The 27,974-nt window shown below is 36.5% G+C and overlaps 1 protein-coding gene across 1 annotated transcript in view; it reads left to right on the top strand.

The window, feature by feature from the left end:
• Positions 1-18,734, top strand: part of POLI (DNA polymerase iota) — a 28,121-nt gene extending 9,387 nt beyond the window's left edge. The window contains exons 5-10 of the mRNA XM_028103009.2: positions 453-689; positions 1,841-2,019; positions 3,587-3,678; positions 5,883-6,013; positions 11,905-12,110; positions 14,362-18,734. Of these exons, the coding sequence (XP_027958810.1) occupies positions 453-689; positions 1,841-2,019; positions 3,587-3,678; positions 5,883-6,013; positions 11,905-12,110; positions 14,362-15,180 (1,664 nt within the window). The 3' untranslated portion in view covers positions 15,181-18,734. The remainder of the gene's footprint in view (positions 1-452; positions 690-1,840; positions 2,020-3,586; positions 3,679-5,882; positions 6,014-11,904; positions 12,111-14,361) is intronic.
• The last annotated feature ends 9,240 nt before the right edge of the window (positions 18,735-27,974 follow it).

Raw genomic sequence — 27,974 nt, 5'->3', positions numbered from 1 at the left:
TCATAATCTGTTAATCATTAAGCACTCCCAGGATGCATTCACTATCACAGGCACTTGGAATTCACTTTTGGAAGTTATTTACTTTACAGGATTCCTATGAAGAATGAGAGAGATGAATTAAATGGGTGACAGTATGGTAGTGGTCGCGGGGGGGGTTGGATATAGGTTAAGCCCTGTGCCCTTTTTATTTATTTATTTATTTATTTAAAGATTTTTATTTATTTGACAGAGAGCGAGAAAGGGAACACAAGCAGGGGGAGTGGGAGAGGGAGAAGCAGGCCTCCCGATGCGGGGCTCGATCCTAGGACCCTGGGATCATGACCCGAGCCGAAGGCAGACATGTAACTACTGAGCCACCCAGGCGCCCCAGCCCTGTGCCCTTTTTAAACTCATATGTAAAAAAGAAAATTAAAATTTTTGTGGTGACTTAATGATATTGGCTGTTTTTATAGATATAAACCTGCATGACATCGTGCACATCAGACTACTTGTTGGATCTCAGATTGCAGCAGAGATGCGGGAAGCCATGTATAATCAACTGGGTCTCACTGGCTGTGCTGGAGTGGCTTCTAATAAATTACTGGCAAAATTAGTTTCTGGTATTTTTAAACCAAATCAGCAAACAGTGTTATTACCCGAAAGTTCTCAAGTTCTCATTCAGAGCTTGAGCCATGTAAAGGAAATGCCTGGTAAGACGTTTATAGTTGAAAAATATACATTAGTTTTATTGTATTTCTTTAATTTTAAAAATTGTAGATACATGTTATTAATTCTTAGACTCTGTATACTTGGCTCTTGGAGAAAACCCAAAACCCTGATGTTCTCTAGAGGGAATCTGGATTAGGAAATCTATGAAAGTACTTTTCTAGTTTCACCTACTTTTTGTATAGTTTGACTATGATCGTGAAAGTTATAACCTGGAATCACAGTCCTTTATTTCCAATCCCTGCTTCATATTCTTTTTTTTTTTTTTAAGATTTTATTTATTTATTTGACAGAGAGAGTGAGACAGTGAGTACAAGCAGGGGGAATGGCAGGCAGGGGAGAAGCAGGCTTCTCGCTGAGCGAGGAGCCCGATGTAGGGCTCGATCCTAGGACCCCGGGATCATGACCTGAGCCGAAGGCAGACGCTTAACCGAATGAGCCACCCAGGTGCCCCAATAAATAAATCTTAAAAAAAAACATTTCTCCTCCCCATCCATTGCCTTTGATTTACTTCTTTTACTATACAGGAAGATCAAAATACTGTAAAATTAAATTTTTTTTAAATGAGAGAAATAAAGGGGCACTAAATTACCTGATCATCTCAGGTAAGGTGATAAAGTATGACTGAGTTTTAGTGCAAGAACTTTTGATAGTTTTGTTAATGAGTAGGTTTTTTTGTTTGTTTGCTTTCTGGTTCTTATATTTGGGATAGTAAATATTGCCAAATATGACTTGTGGATAAATGTGTGATATTATAGGTAGGAGTCAGGTTAGCTGATTAGCACATGCTAATTAATTTTGTTGCTGTAGTGACAGTCTTTCTTTGCATGAATAGTAACCCTTATTCTTGAATACTTCCAGAGTATTATGTAACAGGTGGTAAACATTTCATTTTATCAAGACAGCATTTATTGGTTGTCTCCATATTCATTATGTTGTACTAGGGTTGTGAGGTTTTCAAAGTGGTTCATTTAAGAGGCCCTGAGCAGAAGAAGGACAGCCTAATTTTCAATAAAATTTAGTCCTAGCAAAATATTCATCATGGAATTTAAGGATGTTTTTGGTATATCTCTATAATATTTTAATTAGCTTTAAGGAGAAAAACTACTGTAACACTGTATTTCTTTTTGTCTAGGTATTGGCTATAAAACTGCCAAACGTCTTGAAGCGCTGGGTATCAGTAGTGTGCTTGATCTTCAAACCTTTTCACCCAAAATATTAGAAAAGGAGTTAGGAATTTCAGTTGCTCAGCGTATCCAGAAGCTCAGTTTTGGAGAAGATAACTCACCTGTGACGCCCTCAGGACCACCTCAGGTACATGATAATGATATTTATTTTAATTGAGTACTGTTTGTCACTATTTGAGATAAAAATTTCTGGTTTTAGTATTATGTTCTTTTCTGATTTGCTTACTAGGTTAGTATATGATCTCTTTCCTATGAGAAGGCTAATTTATTAAGTTAGTAAATTTTTTTTTTAAGATTTTATTTTATTTATTTGACAGAGGGATAGAGAGAGCGCAAGTAGGCAGAGCAGCAGGCAGAGGGAGAGGGAGAAGCAGGCTCTCCACTGAGCAGGGAGCCTGACATGCGGCTCGATCCCAGGACTCTGGGATCATGACCTGAGCCGAAGGCAGCTGCTTAACCATCTGAGCCACCCAGGTGCCCCAGGTTAGTAAATTTTTTTTAAGTAGGCTCCATGCTGGAGCTTGAACTCATGATTCTGAGATCAAGACCTGAGCTGAAATCAAGAGTTGGATGCTGGGGTGCCTGGGTGGCTCAGTCGTTAAGCATCTGCCTTTAGCTCGGGTCATGATCTCAGGGTCCTGGGATCGAGCCCCGCATTGGGCTCCCTGCTCCGCTGGGAGCGTGCTTTTTCCCTCTCCCACTCTCCCTGCTGGTGTTCCCTCTCTCGCTGTGTCTCTCTCTGTCAAATAAATAAATCTTTAAAAAAAAGAGAGTTGGATGCGTAACTGACTGAGCCACCCAGCCGTCCCTAGATTAGTAAATATTTTTAAATTGGATCTAAGAAATAGTATTTCTGTCTCAAGTTAGCTACCTTGATTAAATATCATTTAATTTTAACAGCCTATATTGCATACATTTGGCAAAATATTTTAATTTTTAAGAAATATTGTTTGCCAATTAGTCTAATGATTTAGGAAATGGGGACAGGTATAATCACCTAGTCAACACTGATTGATTTTTTTTTCCTATGTGACAGGCACTTTACTAAGTGCTTTATATACCTTAGTCCATTTATCTTCACAACAAAGCTTCAAGGTAGCTATTTTTTGTTCTATTATTTGTTCATACCTTTTTCCCTCTCTCCTGTTCTTTTCTTAAAGATAAGATACTGTACTTTAGAAAGGTTAAATAATGTGTCCAAGGTTAAACTCAATTTCAAGTGCTAGGAGATTAAGAACCTCACTGTAATCGTAGAATAAAGCTTGGAGTTGGTACTAGAACTTTATAGTTTTGACTTTCAAATCTTTTTTTTTTCTAAAGATTTTATGTATTTATTTGAGAGAGAGAGAATGAGAGCTAGAGAGCACGAGAGGGAAGAGGGTCAGAGGGAGAAGCAGACTCCCTGCTGAGCAGGGAGCCCGACATGGGACTCGATCCCGGGACTCCAGGATCATGACCTGAGCCAAAGGCAGTCGCTTAACCAACTGAGCCACCCAGGCGCCCCTAGTTTTGACTTTCTAGTGGAGTACAATAACTTGCAGATAAAAAAGAGTTAATATAAAAGTGAACTAAACGGCTCAAATTAAGCACGAGAGGGAAGTTAGTAAAGAATGTTTGAATATTTGGCATGCACACTCATAACTGGATATGCTTGTTTGGGTTTACAATAATACCTATTTGTGCTTCTTTGGTAGTCCTTTAGTGAGGAAGATTCATTTAAAAAATGTTCATCAGAAGTCGAAGCTAAAAATAAGATTGAAGAACTACTTGCCAGTCTTTTGAACAGGTGATTTTCCATTTTGCCATATCATTCTATACTGTATGAAATATATGGAAAGTATAGTTGATGTTCTGTCTTGGAACTTACAGACTAACTGGAGACTGAACAGTGTAAAGAGAGATCATTTATCATTGAGTTTCTCTACATTATAAACTATTGCAAAGATAGTAACAGGTGCTCTTAACTAAATTTAATTCATTTGTTCCCATTAGTCTTAATTTTGGTAACATTGTGGTTATACTGTGGCTCTTAAGCTGCTCATAGTTACCTAAGAGGGTGTTAAGGATATCTAGAATCTCTACACCTATAGATTTGTGATGATTGAGGATAGGAAATTATGAAGACACCAGTGATGGAGAAAGTAGAAGAACCTCATTATCTCCTTTGCCTCAGACTATGTAAAAGAAAATGGACTCAGACAAAGGAATAGGTCAGTGGGGCTGTGTGTGAGCAGTCAGAGTGTGGTGTGTGCAGGGCACTGGTCTGTAAGTACATGAACACGTCAGCTGGGATTATGAGTGTATGAATAGCATAGCGTAAACTGAGCAAGATGTTTAGTTTTCTGATGCTCCTTTACTGTCCTATATCTATTTCTCAGTGTTCCATAGAAGAGTATTATCTCTTTTCCTCCCATTTCTTTGATTACTCAAAATAAGGTGTCAAGGGTCTAACAGTTTTGAGTAGCTGTACTTCTGTAAATGAGTGTAAGATGGCTATGACTAGAGAAAAAGATTTTTAGATGACTAAGTCTCAGTAAACCGATGAGGTAAAATTTCCTACAGCTTTGCTCTCACATGCTCTGTGGTTCTCATGTCTTGCGCAGAGCCGTGCAGCTCATCGTTTGCTGTGTGCAACGGGGGCTTGCTGAATGACCCAGCTCCAGTGATGTAACTCAGGCTGGGCCTGTGAGTGTGCTTTTGAAACTGGGTCATCTGCTCTGCTTCAGCTAAATGTGAGACTACTATGAAATGCCTGGCCATTGGAAAGAGTTCTGCATGCAGAGAAACCACAATTTCATAGACTCTTATATTTGAAGCATCAACCCAGAAATGAGGCTAGGTGCTCTAAACCTGTAAATGACCAACTATGAACCATTTATCCTCATCTCTGCTTTCCATTCCCTTTCTACACCATGGCCCCTTATTTCAGTGACTGAGGTATAATACCATCAAAGTGACTGGCAAAAAGAAGATTGTGTTTGTGTGAATGTGTTTTCCCTCTAGTTTAAGCTTGCTTAGAATATAACCTTTTCCTAATATGTCTTAATTAGTTATAGGAACCAAGTAATACTCTTTAAATTGTATGACTTAATAGAGAAAGGTTAACTGGAAGATATTTAAACTAATAACATGTTTACAGGAACCACGTAAGATATTATCTTAGGCAGCAATCAAGACGTTTTGTGATAAAGCAATAAAGAAAAAAATCATTTATAAAAACCCAAATTTTCCAGTTCAAAATCTTCAATATGTTTAACAATGTACAATATTTTTCTTTTGTGTTTGTGATTTTTTAATGCATTGCCATACATATAAAAAATAAAATATTACTTTAATGACATTCTAGTAATTAGATTTTCTGCTTTTTAAGTGAATTTTCTATCTTGTTAAAACTTTTGTTTTCAACACTGAAACCAAGACCATTTGAATGGAACACTTTTTAAGATGCCTGTACATGTACTACTTAAATATAGTGTATAATTGATCGTTCAAGCTATTACTCTTATTTGCCATATAATGGTGATATTACTGTTCTTTAGGTCTATTCAGGGAGTGCTTGTGGACAAAAGTTACCTCATTTAAAATTTTTTTTTCTTTTTGTAATCTTATTTTTTTTCCTGTGTAAAAAGAATCTGTCATTTTTCATGTTTTTGCCTCTGCCGGTGAAGGAGTCCCTTAGTTTCTTTAATTTCCTGCCGATTTTATATGTTGCTTTTAGTTATGTTTGGACTTGGATTATAAAATGACTTGTTATAATTATATCTTATTTCTGTTCTTTTCCTGATTGCACTCAATTCTGAATTTTACCTGACACCTTACATTTAAGATTTTAGCACTTTGGTGCATAGATGTGGTGAAATTTCTTTGGGCTATTCAGAGACTTTTATTGCTTACTGCCTAGTCATCAACCATATTTATAATTGTTATGGTTACTAAATCTGATACCTCTATAGATAAAAAAAAAAATCTCTCCTTTCTCTTTCCTTTTAGAGTATGCCAAGATGGAAGGAAGCCACATACAATCAGATTAATAATCCGTCGGTATTCATCTGAGAATCACTGTAGCCGTGAGAGTCGTCAGTGCCCTATTCCATCTCATGTGATTCAGAAGTTAGGGACAGGTATGGGCTAATTTTCTAATAAATTGAACTCTTTGACCTCTTTTTTTTTTTTTAATTTTTAAGATTTTATTTATTTGGGAGAGAGAAAGAGTGAGAGAGAGCATGAGAGGGGAGAGGGTCAGAGGGAGAAGCAGACTCCCCGCTGAGCTGGGAGCCCGATGGGGGACTTGATCCTGGGACTCCCGGATCATGACCTGAGCCAGAGGCAGTGGCCTAACCAGCTGAGCCACCCAGGTGCCTGACAGGTTGAACTCTTAAAAAAACAAACTTTGAATTAGAAATATGATCCAAAGATGGAGGATCTTCACAGGGAGTTAGTGAGCTATTAAATACCTTCATTCTATCAGGAATTTTTACAGGAAAACTTTGTTGTTGTTTAATAGAGAATGTATTTTATGGCACAAGATAACTTCTCTATGGGCATTTAGATTGTTTCCATTTTTTGGCTATTATGAAAAATGGTGCTATGAATATTTGTATGCAAGTCATTGGGCAGATATATGTTTTTGTTTATCTTGGGTGGATTACAAAAAGTGGAATTGCTGGGTTATATGCTAAGTTGAACTTTAAGAAACTACCAAACTTTTTCCCAAAGTGAGTATAACCATTTACATTCTTACCAAGAATGTATGAGGGTTCCGGGCTTTCATATTCTCTTTCACACTTAATATTGTCAGTTTACTTTATTATCGTCATTCTTGTGGCCTTGCAGTGGTATTTCATTGTGTTTGTGTTTTTTTTTTCTCTTTTATGGATAATGCTTTTGGTGTCTTATTTAAAAATTCTTTGCCTAACTCAAAGGTCACAGATATTTCCTCCTGTGTTTTCTTTTAGAAATTTATAGTTTTAAGCTTTACACTTGATCTAATTTGAGTAAATTTTTGTGTATGGTGTAAGATAAGAGGCTTAGTTCATTCTTTTGTATGTGGATATCCAGTTGTTCCAACAGAATTTGTTAAACAGATTATTCTTTCTTGAATTGTCATGGCACCTTTGTCAAAAACTAATTGACTCTAAAGAAGTTTACTTCTTGATTTTCTTATTTCATTGATTTATGTGGTTATCCTTATATCAGTTCCACCCTATCTGATACTTTGTTATAAGTTTTGAAATTAAATAGTGTAAGTTCTCCAGCTTTGTTCTATTTTGAATTTGTTTGGCTATTCATGGTCCTGGCCTTTTGTTTATAGGAAGATTTTAAAATAGGAATTTGATTTTTTATTTATTGTAAGTTTATTCAAATTTTCTATTTATTTTGAATCAGTTTTGGTAACTTTTATCTTCTAGGAATGTATCCATTTCATTCAAGTTGTCTAGTTTGGTGGCATGAAGTTGTCAATATTGCCTTATTATCTTTCTAATTTTTGTAGGATCTATAGTGATGTCTCCTCTTTCATTCCTGATTTTGGTAATGCATGTATTCTCGTTTTTTCTTTATCATTCTAGCAAAGGTTTATCTGAGTGAGGCCTCACTCAAAGGTTTTATTGATCTTTTTCTAAGAGCCAACTTTTGGTGTCATTGATTTTTCTGTTGTTTTTCTACTTTCTATTTCATTTATTTCTGCTCTGCCTTTAATTTATTTCTGCTTGCTTTAGTTTAATTTGTCCTTTTCCCTCTGGTTTGTTAAGATGGAAGCTTATATTATTTGTTTTATACTTATTTTCTAATAATTCAAGTTTAAAGTGATACATTTCCTTTTATTGGTGCTTTAGCTGTATTCCATAACATTTGTTGTTATTTCCTTTTCATTAAGGTCAAAATCGTTTCTAATATCCCTTGTGATTTCTTCTTTGACCCCTAAGCTCATTTAGAAATTTGTTGTTTAATTTCCAAATATTTGATGATTTCCCAAATTTCATTCTGTTGTTGATTTCTACTTTAATTTCATGTTGATCAGAGAACATATTTTGAGTAATTTCAGGCTGTCTAGATTTATTGAGTGTAATTTTATTGTCTAGCATATGGTCTATCCTGGAAAATGCACCAGTTATGTTTGAAAAGAAGAGTTGAGCATCACTATCACACCATTCTACCTAACTAAAATTTATGAAAGACTCCAATATAGCATTTTTGAATGGCACTTTGTCTGGATATAGAATTCTTGACTGTAGGGGCACCTGGGTGGCTCTGTCATTAAGCGTCTGCCTTCGGCTCAGGTCATGATCCCAGGGTCCTGGGATTGAGCCCCGCATTGGGCTCCCTGCTCCGCAGGAAGCCTACTTCTCCCTCTCCCACTCCCCCTGCTTGTGTTCCCTCTCTCGCTGTGTCTCTCTCTGTCAAGTAAATAAATAAAATCTTTAAAAAAAAAAAAAGAATTCTTGACTCTTTTTCTTTCCCTACTTTGAATATACCATTCTGTTGTCTTCTGGTTTCCATTATTTATGATGAGGAGTCAGCTCTTAATAGTTTTATCAGTCTCCTACCAATCAGGAGAGAATAACCACACAAAAATTTAAATAGAGAAAGTTCCACAGAATTATTAAACCATGTTAGAGGAGTGACTATAAAAGTATAAAGAGGACTCTTAAGGGGTACCCAACGGCTGAGGAAAAGCACCCAAGGAAGGACAAACTTAGAAAGGAGATTCCCTCTACCCCTTAAGGAGAAGGTGTGGTTGTAGAACAGTGGGTGGTGGAGAAATCTTTTGAATTACCTGGCCCAGAGCTGGTCCATAGTTATTGGACAAAGAGAAAAACCATCCTCTGATCTGTGGGTGAGCTGAGGCTGGTTGGTGGGCACACAGAAGGAGTTGGGATGTTGGGAACTTGCTCATTGTTGAGGCAGTGTATGGGTTGGAGCATGCAGTGTTCGTATTGGGAAGACTTCTGTTAACAACCCTTTAGGATGCAGGTAAGCTGAGGCTGGTGGGTGGTTGTGCTGAAGGTATCTGTATTCTGCTAGTGCAAAGGTGGAAAGTATGGTGCCTGCATAGGAAGACCTGGAGGAAACAACCTCGTGAGATAGAGGCAAGTCAAGGCTATTAGGTGGGTGTGCAGAATGAGTGGGGTCACTGTCCTGGTATGTATGGTGTTTAAGTTGGTAGTGCCATGGTACAGAGTCACTAAGCTCAAGCTGGGGCTCGAGGTTGCTGAGGGACTGAGTGTTCCACATGTATGTGGTATAGAAAGTACTCTTAGGTGTCCCCACACATGCACTACAAACAAACCATGTAATGGGAGAAAGCAAAATTAAATAACTGTACATTGGAAATTAATGGAACCAGGAACCAGGTTCCTGGACCAGGAAGAGAATCTTCCTGGTCTTCCAGTGTTCTTTAATGACAAGGTGTAACGTCATATTCAATGTGAAAAATTTTAGAGTGCAATGCATTATCACAGAGCAGGTACTGAAGGGTGAATTTGGAGCTGAGTTGTACTGCACTATAATGATAGTTGTATTGTTATTCTCTTTTATTGATGAGTCATTTGTCTCTGTCTTTGTCTTTCATCAGTTTGACCATGATGTGTCTAAGTGTGGAATCTTTGTGTTTATCTTTCTCTGGATTTATTGAACTTCTTGATTCTGTAGATTAATTTTTTAATGAAATTTGGGGAGTTTTAGGCTCTTATTTCTTCAAATAGTCTTTCTTGCCCCTTTTTTCCCCTCATCTCCTCTGGGATCTCATTTCACATATGTTGGTATGCTTGATAATAACCTAAAGGTGTGTGCAATTCTGTTCATTTTTCTTCAGTCTTTTTTCTCTTCTTTTTAGATTGGATAATTTTTTTTAAAGGATTTTTTTTTTTTAAATAATCTTTACACCCAACATGGGGCTTGAACTTACAACCCTGAAATCAAGAGTCGCATGTTCTACCGACTGAGCCTGCTAGGCACCCAAAGATTGGATAATTTCTATTGAGCTGTCTTCAAGTTCTCTTGGTTCAGCTGTCATCTCAAAGCTGGCATTGCCCATCTAGTGATTTTATTTGTTTATTTTGTTTACTGTACTTTTTAACTCTAGACTTTCCATTTGGTTTGTTTGTATGAGTCTGTTTCCTTACGAGATTCTTCTCTTTTGGTAGTTGTTACCATTTCAGTTATTTTTTATTTTTACTTTTTCTAAGATTTATTTATTTATTTATTTGAGGTATAAATAAATATAGAAACAGGAAGCCTGCTTCTCCCTGTGCTTGAGAGAGAGAGGGAGTGAGATGGGGAGAGGGGCAGAGGGAATCTTCAAGCAGACTCCCTGGTGAGTGTGGAGCCGAATGCAGGCTTGATCCCACCACCCATAAGATCATGACCTGAGCCAAAACCAAGTCAGATGCTTAACTGACTGAACCACTTACGCACCCCTCATATTTTACTTTAATTATTTAAAATGGTTTTCTTTAATTCTTTTTTTTTTTTAAGATTTTGTTTTTTATTTGAGAGAGAGAGACAGAGCACACATGCATGAGTGGGGAAAGGGACAGAGGGAGAGAGAGAGAAGCAGACTCCCTGCTGAGTGTGGAGCCTGACTCAGGTCTCAATCTCAGGATCCTGAGATCACGACCTGTACTGAAATCAAGAGTTGGAGGCTTAACCCACTGAGCCACCAAGGTGTCCTGTTAATTTTTTGAACATATCTATAGTAGCAACTTTGAAGTCTGCTAAATCCAACTCAAAGTCAATTTCTATTGACTGCTGTTTCCTCCTCACTAGACTCACACTCCTGTTTCTTCATGTATTATAATATTTTATTGAAAAGTGGACATTTTAGATAATGTATTTTAGCAACTCTGGATTTGAATTTTCTTCTTGTGGGCTTTTTTTTGTCTTTCTTTTCCTTTTCTAACCTGCCTGAACTTAAGCTGCAGAATCTACGTCCCCTGTGATGTGTAGCCTCTGATTTCTCTGCTTAGCTTTCTTTTTTTTTTTTAATTTTAATTTAAATTTTTTATTTTGGCTTCCTTACCCCTGTGTCTGCATAGTTTAGTGGTTAGCCGATGACTGGTCAAAGCTTTTGCTCAAATGCTAGAGCCTGAAAGGCTTGTGCCTTCTGTCAATAGATAAGTGCATGGGTTGGAGAGTGCTTTCAGAATTTAGGCCATTTTCAACTCTGCCTTGGCTTTTATTTTCTGTAGCCTTCTTGCATCGTCCATGTATGCTTGCTGCCATTCCCGTCCGCAATGTGTAGAGAGCTTGGGCCTTCTATCCCCTCCCCTCCATGTGTGTGCAGTCTCCCAGTCAGCTGGGGTTGTGAGGAGAGCTTATCCAGTCCCTCTATGGTTCTCTCATTTCCAGATCTCCTGCTTAAATTTATGGCTCATCCACTGATTTTTTACTCACTCCAGCCACAACTGCAACCTCAGACTAGAGAGTTGTGTGATTTCTCCAGTTGTTTCCTACCAAGTTTATTCACTTTACTGCAAACACTGCTGGGTATGGGCTTTTGCCCTCTGCCTCAAATCAAGTCTGTCCTTTCTGACAGCAAAGCTACTGGCTCTCACAGCCAGCCTCACCCTGGCAGGACTACTACATAGAGCAAGATATGAACAACCCCAGCGAGTAAGGCTGCTGTCTCCTCTTTTCTCATCTAAGTTCTACTAGCTGTTACAAATCAATGCTTCTCAATTTATTTGCCTTTGGTCCATTTTCAGATCCTCAAAATGGTTGTTCTTGACAATGTTTTCCAGTTTTATTATAGTTTTATGGGGAGATTTTCTGACCTGATCACACTCCCATAACTGGAAGCCCCATATTTCAAATCATTTGAAAACTTTACCTTATTTGGCATTTAGTATTAGTGTTGAGATTGTCATAGTGTAGTATATACTGTCAGGATGTCCCAGTGATATCTGTTGAGGATTTTAACTTCTTAATCTAAGCAATATAAATTAGATTAAGCTTTTAATATTAATTATGACATAATGTGCTTAGATACAGTCTTCTCAAACATTTTGTTTAGGAAATTGCGATGTGATGACCCCAATGGTTGATATACTTATGAAACTTTTTCGAAATATGGTGAATGTGAAGATGCCGTTTCATCTTACCCTTTTAAGTGTGTGCCTCTGCAACCTTAAAGCATTAAATACTGCTAAGAAAGGAACTATTGATTATTATTTAACACCATCATTATCAACAACTTCACGGTCTGGCAAGCGCAGTTTTGTAAGTACACTCTTGTTGGATTTATGTGGTTAAATTACAAATCTAAGTTTGTGTTTCATTGATATAATTTAGAGAGTCTTTTGGATGATATTGTTTGAATGACTTACTTGTGTATATTACCTCTCATGTTATGGTTGCTAGCCACAAGTGTACTGTACTGTGATCTAAGAAGAAAACAAGCATCACTGGATAAAAGAGAAAACCATTATGGAGGTTCCTTGTTTTGGAGGTGTTAAAGCATTTTATAGCAACAGGAATATGATGATTACCTAATAAATATGAAAATATTTCTAGATACTGGAAATAAAATCTTTTTGTCTATTAATTTGTATATAAGCTACCAGCATCCCCCCAATGTTTTTGTTAAAGTATTTAAATTTTCAGGGCGCCTGGGTGGCTCAGTTGGTTAAGCGTCTGCCTTCGGCTCAGGTCATGGGCCCAGGATCCTGGGATCGAGCCCCGCATCAGGCTTCTTGCTCAGTAGGAAGCCTGCTTCTCCCTCTGCCTGCTGCTCCCCCTGCTTGTGCACCCTCGCTCTGTCGAATAAATAAATAAAATCTAAAAAAACAAAAAAAGTAAATTTTCTTGGTTTTGAAATTACATTGAATTTTGATAACAAGATTGATATATGACTACTCATTCTACAATTGTAGAAATTAAGAGTGTGGCAGTAAAGAAGCAGAGGCCGGTCATATTTCCAAGTGACTAAAACAAAACCTTATATTTATGGCCATCTAGCAAAACTCTAGTTACTAAATATGGGATGCTTTAAAAAAATAATCATAGGGGCGCCTGGGTGGCTCAGTTGGTTAAGCGACTGCCTTCGGCTCAGGTCATGATCCTGGAGTCCTGGGATCGAGTCCCATATCGGGCTCCCTGCTCAGCGGGGAGCCTGCTTCTCCCTCTGACCCTCTTCCCTCTCGTGCTCTCTATCTCTCATTCTCTCTCTCTCAAATAAATAAATAAAATCTTAAAAAAAAAAAAACATAAATTTATAAAAAAAAAATAATCATATTTTACTAAATTGTGCTTGCCTACAATTAACTCTTAATTCAAAATGTTTTTATTATTTTCTTTGTTTTAATGTTTAATCAGTATAATTTCAGTAATATTTTCATTTACATTTCAGTTTAAAATGAGAACAGGATCCTGTTACAGAAATAGTGAATCAGTGCCCTCTTCAAATTACTTTTTTTCCTGTGGCCCTTTTTATTCCCTTTATTAACTGAAATTTAAAAAGGAGTTTACTTTTTACCTCTTATTTGGTAGAATCAGAATTATAAGTCTTTATAGTGGTATTAGAGAGGTAAACATAAGCGAAAGTACCTTGTACATGTCTGGCATACAGTAAATATAGTGTCCCAGATCTCTTCTCCTTTTACTTTTTTTTGCAGTTACTGTTGTGTTGATGTTTCCTGAGTTATATTTGATTGTGTATACATTTTCATGGTGCTTAAAACTAGAGGGGAAATTTAAGTGAAAAATTTACATAGAGGGTGCCTGGGTGGCTCAGTTGGTTAAGCGACTGCCTTCGTCTCAGGTCATGATCCTGGAGTCCCAGGATCGAGTCCCACATCAGGCTCCCTGCTCAGCAGGGAGTCTGCCTCTCCCTCTGACCTTCTTCCCTCTCATGTTCTTTCTCTACCATTCTCTCTCCTCTCAATAAAAATAAATAAAAATCTTAAAAAAAATTACATAGAAAAATTATGCAAATTAGAACTGAAGGTGTTTTTAAATTTTTATTTTATGTAGATATAAACAATATTATATCTTCATTTTGATGTTGAGATTTTACCATAGAAATATATTTTTTTCTTTCTGTTAAATGTTACACTTCAGAATAGGGATTTTGAGAAAACCAGCCCTTGATGCTCTAACATACATATTTTTTAGATACCCGTAGGTGAATCATTTACTTTTCTAGGTTACCATTCCTTTATTCACAGAACTGTAAATTTGAAAACACAATTGCTAAGGTACTTTCTAAGTTTCCAAACACTTATCTATCTTCTGGCTCAGTGCTAAGATGGAAGGAAATTTCTCCCTAGAATTGTGAATAAAGATGCACACAATAGTGTGACTAATTGTGGTGGGTTTATCGTCTCTAGTTGTTTGGAACTGACCAAAAGGAATGAAATTATTGAGTAGATTAGAAACATGTTGGTCAGATAATGGCTATAATACTCTTCATCAGCATGAATATTTAAAAGTAGCAGATATCTTAAATTACTCTGTTATTCTTGTGTTCTAGAAAATGAAAGACAGTCATATGGAGGATTTTTCCAAAGACAAAGAAACAAATTGGGATTTTCTACCATCTGGAAGAATTGAAAGTACAAGAACTGGGGAGGCTCCACTAGATACTCATTTTTCTAAAGACAAAGACAGTGATGAATTCCCACTCTGCTCACTTCCTGAAGGTATTGACCAAGAAGTCTTTAAGCAGCTTCCAGTAGATATTCAAGAAGAAATCCTTTCTGGAAAATCTGGAGAAAAAGTTCAAGGCAAAGGAAGTTTGAGTTGTCCATTACATGCCTCTAGGGGAGTATTATCTTTCTTTACTACAAAACAAATGCAAGATAGTCCCTTAAATCCTACAGATCATTTATCCAATAGTAAACAGATATCATCTGTGTCTCCCTGTGAACCAGGAACATCAGGTTTAAATAGCGGTAGTTCCTCTTCTCTGTCTAGCCAAAAGGATTATTCACATTATGTAGACAGTAGATTAAAAGATGAACGAATGAATCAAGGACCTAAACAATCTCAAGGATTTCATTTTTCAAATACAAACCCTGCCGTATCTATTTTCCATTCATTTCCAAATTTGCAGAGTGAGCGACTGTTCTCCAAAAACCGCACTACAGATAGCCATAAGGAATCAACAGTGACAGTCTCTCATCATGAAAGACTTACAGAAAATAAAGAGCAAGATTCTAGTGATGAGAAAATTACTTTTCCTTCTGACATTGATCCTGAAGTTTTCTATGAACTACCAGAAGAGGTACAAAAAGAGCTGTTGGCCGACTGGAAGAGAGCAGGGTCAGATTTGCCCACTGTGCAGAAATAAGCATGGTCAGAAAAAAGGTCTAGAAAGCAAAGGAAAAGCCATTGTTCTCAGATTTAGCAGTTTATTAAGCTCCTCTAAATTAAACACTAATAGATATTCAATAATGTAGAAATCCAATATAAAATGTTCTCGATAAAAGCAAGTGTAGTTATGGGAAGTAAATTCTGGCACAAAGCATAAAAATATTCATAACAGAAGAAATAATGTAAAATTATCTTCTTATTTCTAAAGCTATTTTGTATTGCTTTTCAATAAAAAGAATATCATGGTTAGTATTAGTACATTTCCCATAAATTGGGGAGGGGGGAAGGGGGAGAGATATACACCTATGTGTAAAAAATAGACTAGCCAAATCATTGCTATGACATAGCAAAGAATTTTTTTTCTGTGAAATATGGAATGGCCCAAGAAATTCAGCCCATTAGGAAACTTCCAAAAAAGAAATTCTACTGCCAACTACAAAATATTCAGGTATCTTTGACTGATGTACTATGTACCATTTAATAAGATGATTTTTAAATACCGAAGCAATGTATATCCAGTTCATGCTTCTGAGTACACGAGAATCTACTACAGTGTCTACATAGAAGGCACTCAGTAAATATTGAATGAATGGTGTGGCAGGGGCCAGGTGGGAAGTTGAGCAGGGGAGTGTACATGTTGTAGAAAACTAGAAGGAGCTCTCCATCCAGGTAGATTAAGGGAAGGATGGACACCAGAAAGGCAATGTGATAGGTTTTTAAGAATGCTAGATAATGGAAGAAGTCCATTTCCTTCTGGCTCATCTGTGTAGGGTTTTAAACTAATGATTAGATGTTTTTGCATCTTCTTATTTTTGGAGATGAGATTAAGGATGTCATATCCACAACAAATATGCACAATTACTAAATCAATAGGTGTTCTCTTTTTCCCATTGTTAATTGCCTTCCCCTTTTGCCTGCAAGGTTAAAAATTGGGTATAAGATTGTGGACATCTTATAATTTGCAAGACATAAGTTTCTAGAACACATCAAAGTATACCTCAGCACTGATTCGGAAGAGTCCTGTTCTCGAGTTTATGACCTTTGCAGATATAATCTAAAGAAAAAATGATAAAAATAAAATATACAAATGTGAATAAAGAGTAACGGAAAGATACTTTCTCTTAGGTAAGAAGTTTTAACTTAGTTTTAGATTTTTTGAAATTTGAAAATTTCCTAACCAAGGATTTTTAACAGGGAGTTTGGGGTTATCAAAAACAATAACTTAGAGCAAGAACCTCAAAAGTTATTCATATGCAAATATTTAGTATTCTGGATCAAGGACTATGGAATTTTCTACATGTAGTATACTGGTAAGATTGTTAACCTGATAAAAAGGATATATTACTTTTTTAGATAATACATTTAAAAATTTTTTCAAATAATCCTTGTATTATTTTAGCCAGAAATTATTAAGCAACTAGAAAGGTTTAAAAAAAAAAAGTTAAGAGTAAAACAGTTTTGGCCAGTTTAAAAAGAGAATAAAATAGTAGTTAAAGTACACTCTCTGAAGTGAGAATGCTGTGGGGATTATCGAAGCATTGTTACTCATTCTGTGGCTTTAAGTTAGCCTTTCAATATCTTAGTGCCTCTGCATTCTGACTTTCTAGTTTATCTTTTATTTCCGTCTCCTTTTAATCCTTGTTTTTGTTTTTCCTTTGGTGTTCTACAGATTTACTATGATGTTTGGAGATGTGAATTTCCTTTTTATCCTCAATATATGCTGGCTTCCCATTTCTTTCAATTTATGTTAGTTCTGTAAAACATTTGGCCACTAGTTCTTCAAATATTGCTTTTGTATTCTTTTAGGACTCTGCACAAATTATGGACTTTCCCTTAATCTCATGGTTTTTGTCATCTTGTTTATCTGCTGCATTTTGGTTATTTTCATCAGCTCTGTCTCTTGTTCATTAATTTGTTTTTCAGCATTGTCTGATCTACTGTTTAAAACACTAATGATGGTTTTAATTTTAATAATTATATTTTTCATTTGATTCTTTTTCTAATCTTCCCATTTATTCATTATAGCCTTTTATAAGTCTGTTTCTAATTTTTAAAAACTCATGTTATATTCTATTTTTGATCATTTCAATATTTTAATTCTTTATAAGTAAGTTTTTGGATATTGTCATGTACCTGTCGATTAGCCTGTTTCCTTGAGTGTGTAGCTGAGTTTAGTCTGTGGGAAGACAAAGGATCAAAATTGTGCATACTTCCCTTCAGATATGATTTGCATTTGCTTCCAGTGAGTCAGTATGAACCCATTTGGTATCACTGTAGCCCCCTGAAGGGTCCTTCATGAATGTAGTTGTCTTAGTTTGTCTTATTTTCAGCTCCCTGACCTTGCTACTGTCCCAAGGTTTTGTCTCCAAAAGTGATTTGCAGGCATTTGCTGTCAGGGTGAATCCCACCTTTCAGGAAAGTTTGCTTTTTGCCTGATGCTTCCTGATCCTTTCCTGCTTTTGTTTCAGCTCAGTTTTTTCCCCCTGTGATTGTAGGGGATTTGGGCCTGGAGATTTCCCTTATATAGTTCAACCGACAATGAATTAAAAAATCTGTTTTCTACGGAATCTAGTATTTTGTATTGAAGGAACTCTTAAGAGTATTTGTCCCTTCATAGTGCAGAAGTGCAAATCTATTTGGATTTATTTTTTCCATATTGTTTGTGCTTTCTGTTTTTCTCTTTTTCTATGCTATGCTTCTTTCCCATCTTTTTTCTCATCTTGTTTTTGTATTACTTGAATTTTTAAAATATATTTTCCTTTGATTTGAAATGTAAACATTCTAAGTATTCTTGATTACCCTTAGAAATTAAACATGCCTAACATCCAAAAATGGTAAATATATGTACCTTCTTCCAAACAACATAAAGATATTAAAATATGTTAAACTTTTTAAAAAGATTTTATTTATTTGAGAGAGAGAGAGAGAGCACATGAGAGGGGGGAGGGTCAGAGGGAGAAACAGACTCCCCGCGCAGCAGGGAGCCCGATGCGGGACTCGATCTTGGGACTCTAGGATCATGACCTGAGCCGAAGGCAGTCACTTAACCAACTGAGCCACCCAGGCGCCCTAAAATATGTTAATTTTAATTCCTCTAGTTCTTTATTAACCTCCAAATTGGATATTATTAGTATTTTATAGAGTTAATGTTTAGATTTATGAGCATGATTATCTTTTTTTCCCGCTCACCTTCTTTACTTGCATCTCATACATTCATTCCTTCAAAGTAGAATTCACTTTCTGAAATTATGTCTTTAAAACTGTGGATTTTGAGCTGACTTCTTTGGACTGTTTTAAGATATTCCCTTTTATCTTTGGAAATCTGCAATTTTTATTATATGTCTAGCTACAGACTTCTTTTTATCATGGTTGGGATTTAGGTGTTTTGTGAATCTGCAGGTATATGCCTTCATCAAATCTGGATTAATTTCAATATTTAAAAATATTTTTTTGTGAAATTTATATGCAGAAAAGTGCATAAGTAAGTTAATGGATGATTATAAGCAACAACTATGTAACTCGGTCAAGAAATAAAACATATCAAGTGATCGGGAAAGTCCAGAGGTTTTTTTGTTTGTTTGTTTTTGGTTATGTAACAACTCAAGGGGTTCACTGTTGGGGGTTGAACATCACATTGAACACAACCCAAGGAAATGTTGAAAGCAAAGAACTTTTTATTGCTTGTTACAAGTAAGAAGACAGGAAGGTAGCTCCCCAAGAACTGTCTCACCATGTGGTTGTGCGGGAAGCTCTTATTCAGTGTGAAGGTGGGAGCAGGGAGCTTGCACAGGCACTTTGGTTCAATTGCTCATGCCTAGCCTGTCGAGGGGCTAGTGCATACACGGTATGTTCAAAAAATGTCAGAAAACTCCACCCATAGAAGGAGATCTTGGTAGTATAATGAGCTAAATGTAACAACTTAGGGGGGCTTCTGCCCTGGTCCTCGGCTCTGGTCCAGCTCAATAGCTCAGATATGGGGCTCTCAGGTGAGACACACCTAGCAAGGGGCTATCAGGTGAAACAGTTGAGCTTCTACTTGGCTGGAACTGTTGGTTCTGCAAAATGAAATACATTCCTTCCCTGCTTTTGTCCCTTCCCCCACCTCCCTTCTGAGAGCTTTCAGCTCTCTTTGAGTAACTTTCTGTTGCATCCTAGGTAACAGTTGTTTTTAAATTTAGATATAATTGACATACTATCTCAGGGGTACAATATAATCATTCGATATTTGTATATATTGTAAAATGATCACCACAGTAAGTCTAGGATCTGTCACCATTCTTAGTTACAAAAATTTTTTTTCCTTGTGATGAGAACTTTTAAAGATCTAAGGAAGTCCAGAGTTTTTCTTAGGGTATCATCATGTTGGGAGGGTTTAGTAAATCATTGACCTTGTGGTTAAACTCAGTCTCCAATTCCCCAGGGCTCCTACCCTCCCAGGATGTCAGGATGGCTCAAAGTTTCAACATTCTAATCATGTGGTGGTCTTTTTGGTGTGGGCTCTTGCCATCCTAAGCCTTCCTGTTGGCATAAACTAGGCCCCCACACCCCCCCCCCCGCCCCATGAGTCACCTCATTAGCATATACCATGATGAATAAAAAACACACATTGGGAAATTCTAAGGGTTTTAGGAGCTCCATGCCAGGACAAAGACCAGATAAATTCTGCAGAATATTTTGAAATAAGTCTTGAGATATTTTATGACCCCAAAAGTGCCCTATCTTAGTAAATGTAATGTGTGCACTTGAATGTGTGTTTTGCTGTTGGATAGGATATTGTATAAATGTCAATTAGCTTTATTTAGTTCGTGTTCAAGTCTTCTGTATCCTTACTGATATTTTTGTATATTAATTTTTGAGAGGAGAATATTCAAATCTCCAACTATGATTATAAAGGTATCTTTTTCTCCTTGCAGTTTTTTATCAAGTTTTGCTTCATGTTATTTGAAGACACATTCAGGGCTATTATGTTTTGTGGAATTGACCCCTTTTCATTCTGAAATGACCTGCTCTGAAAACCAGTTTCTTCATAAGACCCACTATAGCTTTTGTAAAAAGTAATGTTAGACTAGTATCTTCCCCCATCCTTTTAACCTATTTGTATGTTTATGTAAAAAATGATGTTTTGGGGGGGTTATACAACAAATAGTTGGGTCTTGCTTTTTCGCTCAGTCTGATATCTTTGCCTTTTAATTGAGGTTTTTGACCATTCATATTAACATGGTGACTGATGCAGTTTATTTAAATCTACCAGTCTGCTATTTTCTATTTTTCCCCGTGTGTTCTTTGTCCCCCCCCTTTTTTTCCCCTCTTCAGACTTTTACTGGGATTGAGTTTTTTTTTTTTATCGTTCTTTCATCTCCTTTATTGGCTTGTTACCTATAAACTCTTTGCTTTGCTATCTTAATGGTTGCTTTAGGGTTGATATTATATATCTCTAACTACTACTTTATGTTTAGGGGCCTTAAACCCCTTATGTACTTACTTCCATTTCTCCCCAACTGGCCTTTGTGCTATCGTTGCTATACATTTTACTCCTCCATACATTGTAACCTCATATATATTTTTTATTATTTTTATTTTTGCTTTATATAATCAAATTTTAAAGATTTTTTTTCTTTGTCTTAGAGCATGCATGTGGGCGGAGAGAGGGAAGAGGGACAGAGGGGGAGGGAGAAGGAAAGGGAGAGAATCTCAAGCAGACTCCACACTGAGCATGGAGCCCAAAATGGGGCACAGTCTCATAACCCTAAGCTCATGACCTGAGCTGAAACCAAGAGTTGGACACTTAACTGACTGAGCCACCCAGGCACCCCTATACAATCAAATTTTAAAAAAAGATTTAAAAATAGGGGGAAAATGCTGTTAAATATACCCACATTTCTGGTGCTCCTCATTTCTTTGTAGATCCATATTTCCATCTTGTATCTTTTTTTTCCCTGCCTGTTAGACTTTCTTTAACATATTTTTGTAGTGCAAGTTTGCTGGACACGAATTCTTTCAGCATTCTTATAGCTTATGTCTTATGTTTTTATTTTACCTTTATTTTTTTGAAGATAGTTTTGCTGGGTATAGAATTCTAAGTTGTATGTGTTTTTTTGTTTTGTTTTTTTTTATGGGGGAAGGTGGGGTCTGGTTGCCTTTAAGGTTTTCTCTTTATTACTGGTTTTAAGAAATTTGATTACGATATTCTTTGGTATAGTTTTATTCATGTTTGTTGTGCTAAGTATTTGTCAAGTCTTTGGAATCTGTTCGTTTATAGTTTTTGCCAAATTTGGAAAAATTTCAACTATTGTTCATTCAGATATTTTTATGCCTCCCACCCTCTTCTTTGGGGACTTGAATGAGATATTTCCATTCAAGTTGTTCAATAGCCCACCGATACTCAGTTAATTATTTTTTTCAGTCTTTTTTCTCTCTCTCTTAACTTTTGATTAGTTTTCATTGCTCTGTCAAGTTCACTAATTATTTCTTACATAGTTTGTCAGCTGTTACTTCTATTCACTATGGTTTTCATGTCAGACATTTTATTTCTTTGGATATCTGATTTGGATTGTTTTTGTATCTTCCATGTCTGTACTTTTAATATCCTCAGTTTTTCCTCTACCCTCTTGAATATGTGGAATATTAATATTAACTTAATTGTTTTAAGGTCTTTTCCTACTAATTGATACCTGTGTCATATTTGCAACTATTTCTGTTCATTTGCTTTTCTCCTCATTATGGCTCATACTTTTCTGCTATATGTATGCTTGGTAATTTTTTTTAAATGAAGTATTTTTTTAAGATTTTTAAAATTTGAGAGAGAGCACAAGCTGGGGGGGAGGGGGAGAGGGAGAGGCAGACTCCCTGCTGAGCAGGGAGCCCCACGTGGGGCTTGATCCCAGGACCCTGAGATCATGACCTGAGCCACCCAGGCACCCCATAAATTGTTTTGCAGTAGTTGTGAATTTTGCCATGTTGAATAATTGGTATTTTTGCTTTTCTGTAAATATTCATGAGTTTGGTTCTTGGTTACTTTAATGGGCTATTTTATTAGGTGCAACCAGAGCAGCAATTAGTCTAGGGACAATGTAGGGATAAGATAGGGATATGTTTTTCAGTTAGTTTTTACCCACTTCTCTTTACCAAGTGATGTTAGCATCACATTGGTAATGTAGCACAAGTCCTTTGGGGGAAAATTAGATTTTATCAGTTAGATGTAGTCCCGTGATTTTTGAAAGGTGAAAAATGTAACAAAATTTACACAGTGAAGGTGAGATGGAGTCCTGCCTATTTTGACTATTGTCTGCTGACAAGTAAGGCTGTGCAAACATGAGTCATTTTTGTAATGATATCGCTCAGTTTGTTCTCCAGTTTTCTGGAGATAGAATTGTTATGGAGATGGTGACTGGACTCTTTGTTCCAATGCCCAGTCACCAATTCATAGATGTCAAGAAGTATTTGCGGAAGTAAAAGTAATGATTTCCTGATGTTTGAATTACAGCTGTAATATATGTTCTTACACATCATATTTCCAATGTAGACTTAGAGATAGTAGCTGTTCTGGTAGGATGCCTCCCTAGTATTCTGGGAGACATCCCTTGGCCGAGAACCTCCCCTTCCAACTTTTCCAACAATGATCTAGGTAGCAATTTAGCTGTATTAAATCCAACCCTTTCTACTTAAAATACCTAGATTGTTTCTTTATTGTTTCTAGAATGATAAAGTTCTATTTCATTTTTTAAAATTTATTTATTTTGATAGGGAGAGACACAGCGAGAGAGGGAACACAGGCAGGGGGAGTGGGAGAGGAAGAAGCAGGCTTCCCACGGAGCCGGAGGCCTGAGGCGGAGCTCAATCCCAGGACCCTGGGATCATGACATGAGCCGAAGGCAGACGCTTAACAACTGAGCCACCCAGGTGCCCCTCTATTTCGTTTTCTTAAAAACTACTTAAACCTTTTCTTATACTCTGTATTAAACCAGTTTATTAGTCCTGTCTTTATTTTACTTGTTTTAAACATAGTCATGTTAATTCTGTATTAGGTAAAACAAATGTTTGAATTCTTTGGTGGAGGACTCTTAATTCTTTGTCTTATTATTTCTTCTGACAATTTATTCATGCTGGTCTTTTTTCTCAGGTATTCTATGATTTTGGATTATGGGCTTATACTTGTTGGACTTTATTTGTGGGACTCCTATAAGGTCTGGATACCGATGTGCCCCTCCAAAAAATATATACACTTGTTTCTGCCAGCCCTTTGGGAAACCATAATTTTGGACCATTTTAATTTCTCATCTGTACAATTTAACCCTAGATCTGGACAGACTGTGGGCATGATTTTGCAGGCAGAGGATACTTCTACCTTTTCCCCTAAACCCATTCATTTGTCTTTTATTTTATGGTTGGATTATTTTTCCTAATTCACCATTTTACTGAGAGGGTAGTCCTGTGAGGTTCCTGGGCTATCTCATCCCAGTTACCTGCCTTGCATGGGTCCAAGTTTTTGTCCTTTGTCTATAAACTTAGATTTATTTTGTTTTCTTATTTGCCACATTTCTCTCTTTTGCATACTATTTCCACTTGTAAATAAATGATTGAGTTGTGTGGAATTCACTCTCATTTGTTATCTCACAGTGTTACCTGTACTGTCTTTTTTTTTTTTTTTTGGAACAGATAGATATAATCTCCATACATAACCTTGTTCTATAAAGTTGATTGACATTAACAACAATGTCTTAAAAGAGTTCTGCTTTTGATATATAAAGGTGAAGCTCTCATAATTTGGTGATATTTGGGTATCCTTTCTTTCCTAAATTGTATTTATTATATATTAGGTATATTAAAAATTTAAGATATTGAAAAAATATTTTTAAAATATGCTACAATACTTTGGGATAACTGTAAACTTCTTTCAAATGTTTTGGTCAGGAAGATGGAACTTCTGTAGATATTTTAGGCAAGAAGATTTAATATAGTAAGACGCTTACAAAATCATTGCATTGCTAAAGGAGTGGGTTCTGGGCTTGGCCTCTAGAATCACATCTGAGAACTAGACAGAACCAGTCCACCAGGTAAGCTGTCTCGTTTGAAGCCATTGGCAAAACTATGAATTCAAGGAGCTGAAATAAATAGGCTGTCACCACTGCCACTGCTTGACATCTGGAAGGCTGGAGAATAGTTACCTACAATTGTGTCCCAGTGATCAGGAACAAGAAATCAAGAAGATGCTGCTGCCTCTGTCACTGACACACCCACCTTTTGGCACAGAAGAATCTGGCAGGTGGACACTGGAACACAGAAGAAAAGTCTCACTTGTCAGTTGTCCTTGCTGGCCAGCAGAAACAACAACAACAAAAAAAATAGGAAAAATGGCCTCTGCCTCACTCAACTCTCACAAGACTTCATCCAATGGGTGTAACCTAATTTGCAACCAAAGACTAGGTGCAGTCAACTCCTGGGATGCCTGGTTTTTTTTAGCTTTCCATCCTCTTTAATTAGAAGCAAGGTAGAATGAAGGTGAGCAAGCCAATATACAGAATCTGTCAGTTATGTGTGTGTGTCTGTGTGTTCATGTGCATATATATGTATATAATATATATGTACAGAATAGTAATTTATATATAAATTATATATATTATATAATTACTATTGAATATACAATTATAATATATAATTTATAGTATATACATATGTAATAAATTGTATAGTTATATAAATTATTTTATGTATAATTATATAAATTATATGTATAATTATATGCATATTTTATGTACATGTAATTATACATGCCAATGTATGTAAATATAATGCAATAATTATATATGTGTATATAATATATATTATAAAATATATAATATAAATTACTATTGAATTTTTAAAAAGTGGTTACTACAATATATTTGTGTCATAGTGGTAATTTTTTTATATCATATTACAAACCTGAACTGTGATAAAATTCATCCTGCAGTTGATTTATCTGAACCAAACTTATGTGGATACAGATATATTGAAGTAGAAAAACCTGAGAAGTTGATAGAATATTTAGACTTAGCCAGATTATAGTATTCTAATTAAGTGTCATCAGCTTTTTTGATATAACACTCTAGCAGTAAAAAGAATGGGGAGCCATACACTTCCAGTTTCTGTATTATTTAACTAGGGATACCAAAGTTTAGCTTTAGTCTTGGTATTTGGCCAAATTCATTTATTTGGTTTTTGGGCAGTTGAATAATCAACTACTTTAGCACCATTTGTGGCTTTACTGAAATTGTGCATGAAATTACCGTATGATTATATAGGTTGCCATCATATCTAATCATAACATGTTAATGATTCTAGTCATAAAAATAAGTCATATTTAGATTTATTTTTAGCATCTGAGTATTGAATTTCAAATATAAAGTAAGCTTTCCAGATATAACCAAAAAAAATCTTGTGAGCTTCCTCTTGCAATTCCATCAGAGTATAAATTTGTAATTGTTATTGCAAAGTAAAATGTTGCAGTAAATGATGAGTATGAAAACTGCTAATTTTACATAGAAAACAATTTTCAAATTATTGAATAGGGAAAGAGATTGATAATTAGAAGATGGGGGGTGTGTATGTATACAGTATACACACTGGTTTATTACTTAGCCATAAAAAAAGCACTAAATCTTGCCATTTGTGAAAACATGGACAGACCTAGAGGGTATTATGCTAAGTGAAATGAGTCAGGCAGAGAAAGACTAGTACCATATGATTTCATTTATAGTGGAAACTGAAAAATAAAACGAAGAAAACAGACTCATAGATATAGAGAACAAACTGGTGGTTGCCAGAGGGGAGGGAGTTGGGGAATGAGTGAAATAGGTGAAGGGGCTTAAGAGGTACCAACTTCCAGTTAGAAAATAAGTCACAGAGAAGAAAAGTACAGCATAGGGAATATAGTCAATAATATTGTAATAATGTAAGGTGACAGATGGTGACTACACTTATGGTGGGCACTGAGTAATGTATAGAATTGTTGAATCACTATATTGCATTACCTGAAACTTATATAACCTCATATGTCAACTGTACTTCAATAATAAATATTTTAAAAGATTGAATTAATGTGGATATTGAGAGGTGCAATTATTCAATAACTTTATGATGAACATATATTCTTTTTTTTTTTTTTAAAGATTTTATTTATTTATTTGAGAGAGAGAATGAGAGATAGAAAGCACGAGAAGGAAGAGGGTCAGAGGGAGAAGCAGACTCCCTGCCGAGCAGGGAGCCTGATGCGGGACTCGATCCTGGGACTCCAGGATCATGACCTGAGCCGAAGGCAGTCGCTTAACCAACTGAGCCACCCAGGCGCCCAACATATATTCTTTTTTTTAAAAGATTTTATTTATTTGATAGAGACAGCGAGAGCAGCCATCTAGGTGCCCCTAACCACACATTTTTTTGTTGACTCAAAAAGAATGTATGTTCAGGCGCCTGGGTGGCTCAGTCGTTGAGCGTCTGCCTTCGGCTCAGGTCATGGTCCCAGGATCCTGGGATCGAGCCCTGCATCGGGCTCCCTGCTTGGTGGGAAGCCTGCTTCTCCCTCTCCCATTCCCCCTGCTTGTGTTCCCTCTCTCGCTGTGTCTCTGTCAAATAAATAAATAAAATCTTTTAAAAAATGTGGTTATTTGTGTTGTGGCATTATTTGAGTAATAGATTACAGCTACCCAAGTTGGTACTGAAGGTTGGGAGCTGTACAACAAAAACCTGAAGTATATGCTGTTGGCTTTTGGACAGTAGCAAGGTGAGAAAACTGTTCACTGAGGCTGGAGTAATGGTGAGGAAACTGCTTTATTAAGAAGCTGTTATGATGCATTTGATAAAACAGCTCTTTTTGCTATCTTAGAAAACAGAAAATCTAATGAACTTTGGCTTTGGGCAAGGACGTCTCCAGGAAAAATGAAGAAAGTGCCACCTGGTGGTTTTCAGCTGCATAGGCTAAAGTACTCCTACAAGAAGAGCTGAGCGAAGGAGGAAGGAGAAAGGGAGGAAACTGTTGTCTTATTTCCAGCCAGCTCCGCTAGCTAAGTCTCAAAGTAAGACATGGGCACACATCAAACATCAAATCAAGATTGTGACCATCAGATATTTTGATAAGACCTCTGAGTTAAGGTGGTACTGAGTAGATCTTCTCAGGTGGACAAAAGCCAAGGGCGTGGTCCCACAGAAGCCAGATCCAAAAGTAGCAGTAAGAAAATCTAAAGAAGCATATATTGCTACCAATTATAGGTACGGCTTTTGGGTGTGTGATGGACCACAACCAGACAAGAAAGCTCAAAAATTTTAAAGAAAGTGGTACTAGCAAAAACAGCAACTGCTTGGGCTAAACTAAAAGGTGATCCCGCTATAAAGATGTCTCTTGGCCCTTGGCTGTCTTTGGCAGGAAGCAGCTTGAGAAAGTCACTCAGCTGCTACCAAGGCTGGGAAAAGAGGGACATGACATCTCAGATAGTATAACCAAAAGCTGTGGAGAGCAGTGAGTCAGGGAGCAACTCCCAGGATGCAATTAGAGATTAGGCTCCAATCAGGAAACATTTCCCCGTTGCCAGAGAGGTGGGCCCGGGAGGTGATCAGAATTGTTAGGAACCAGCGACTATATGCTTCCATTTCTTCCCCCTGTCCAGCGAACTATTTATTGTGGTTATTCTATTCTCTTTTAATTATTATAGTGTGTGTGTGTGTGTGTGTGTGTGTGTGTGTGTGTGTGTGTAGGCAGATGGGCATTGTCATCTTGTCATTTTATTTCATAGATCTCTG

Source organism: Eumetopias jubatus, unplaced genomic scaffold, assembly GCF_037043125.1.
Source record: "Eumetopias jubatus isolate StellerSeaLion01/CBP00866 unplaced genomic scaffold, mEumJub1_p1.0 scaffold_16, whole genome shotgun sequence".
Classification (NCBI taxonomy): Eukaryota; Metazoa; Chordata; class Mammalia; order Carnivora; family Otariidae; genus Eumetopias; species Eumetopias jubatus.
This window is presented reverse-complemented; position numbering and strand designations above follow the sequence as displayed.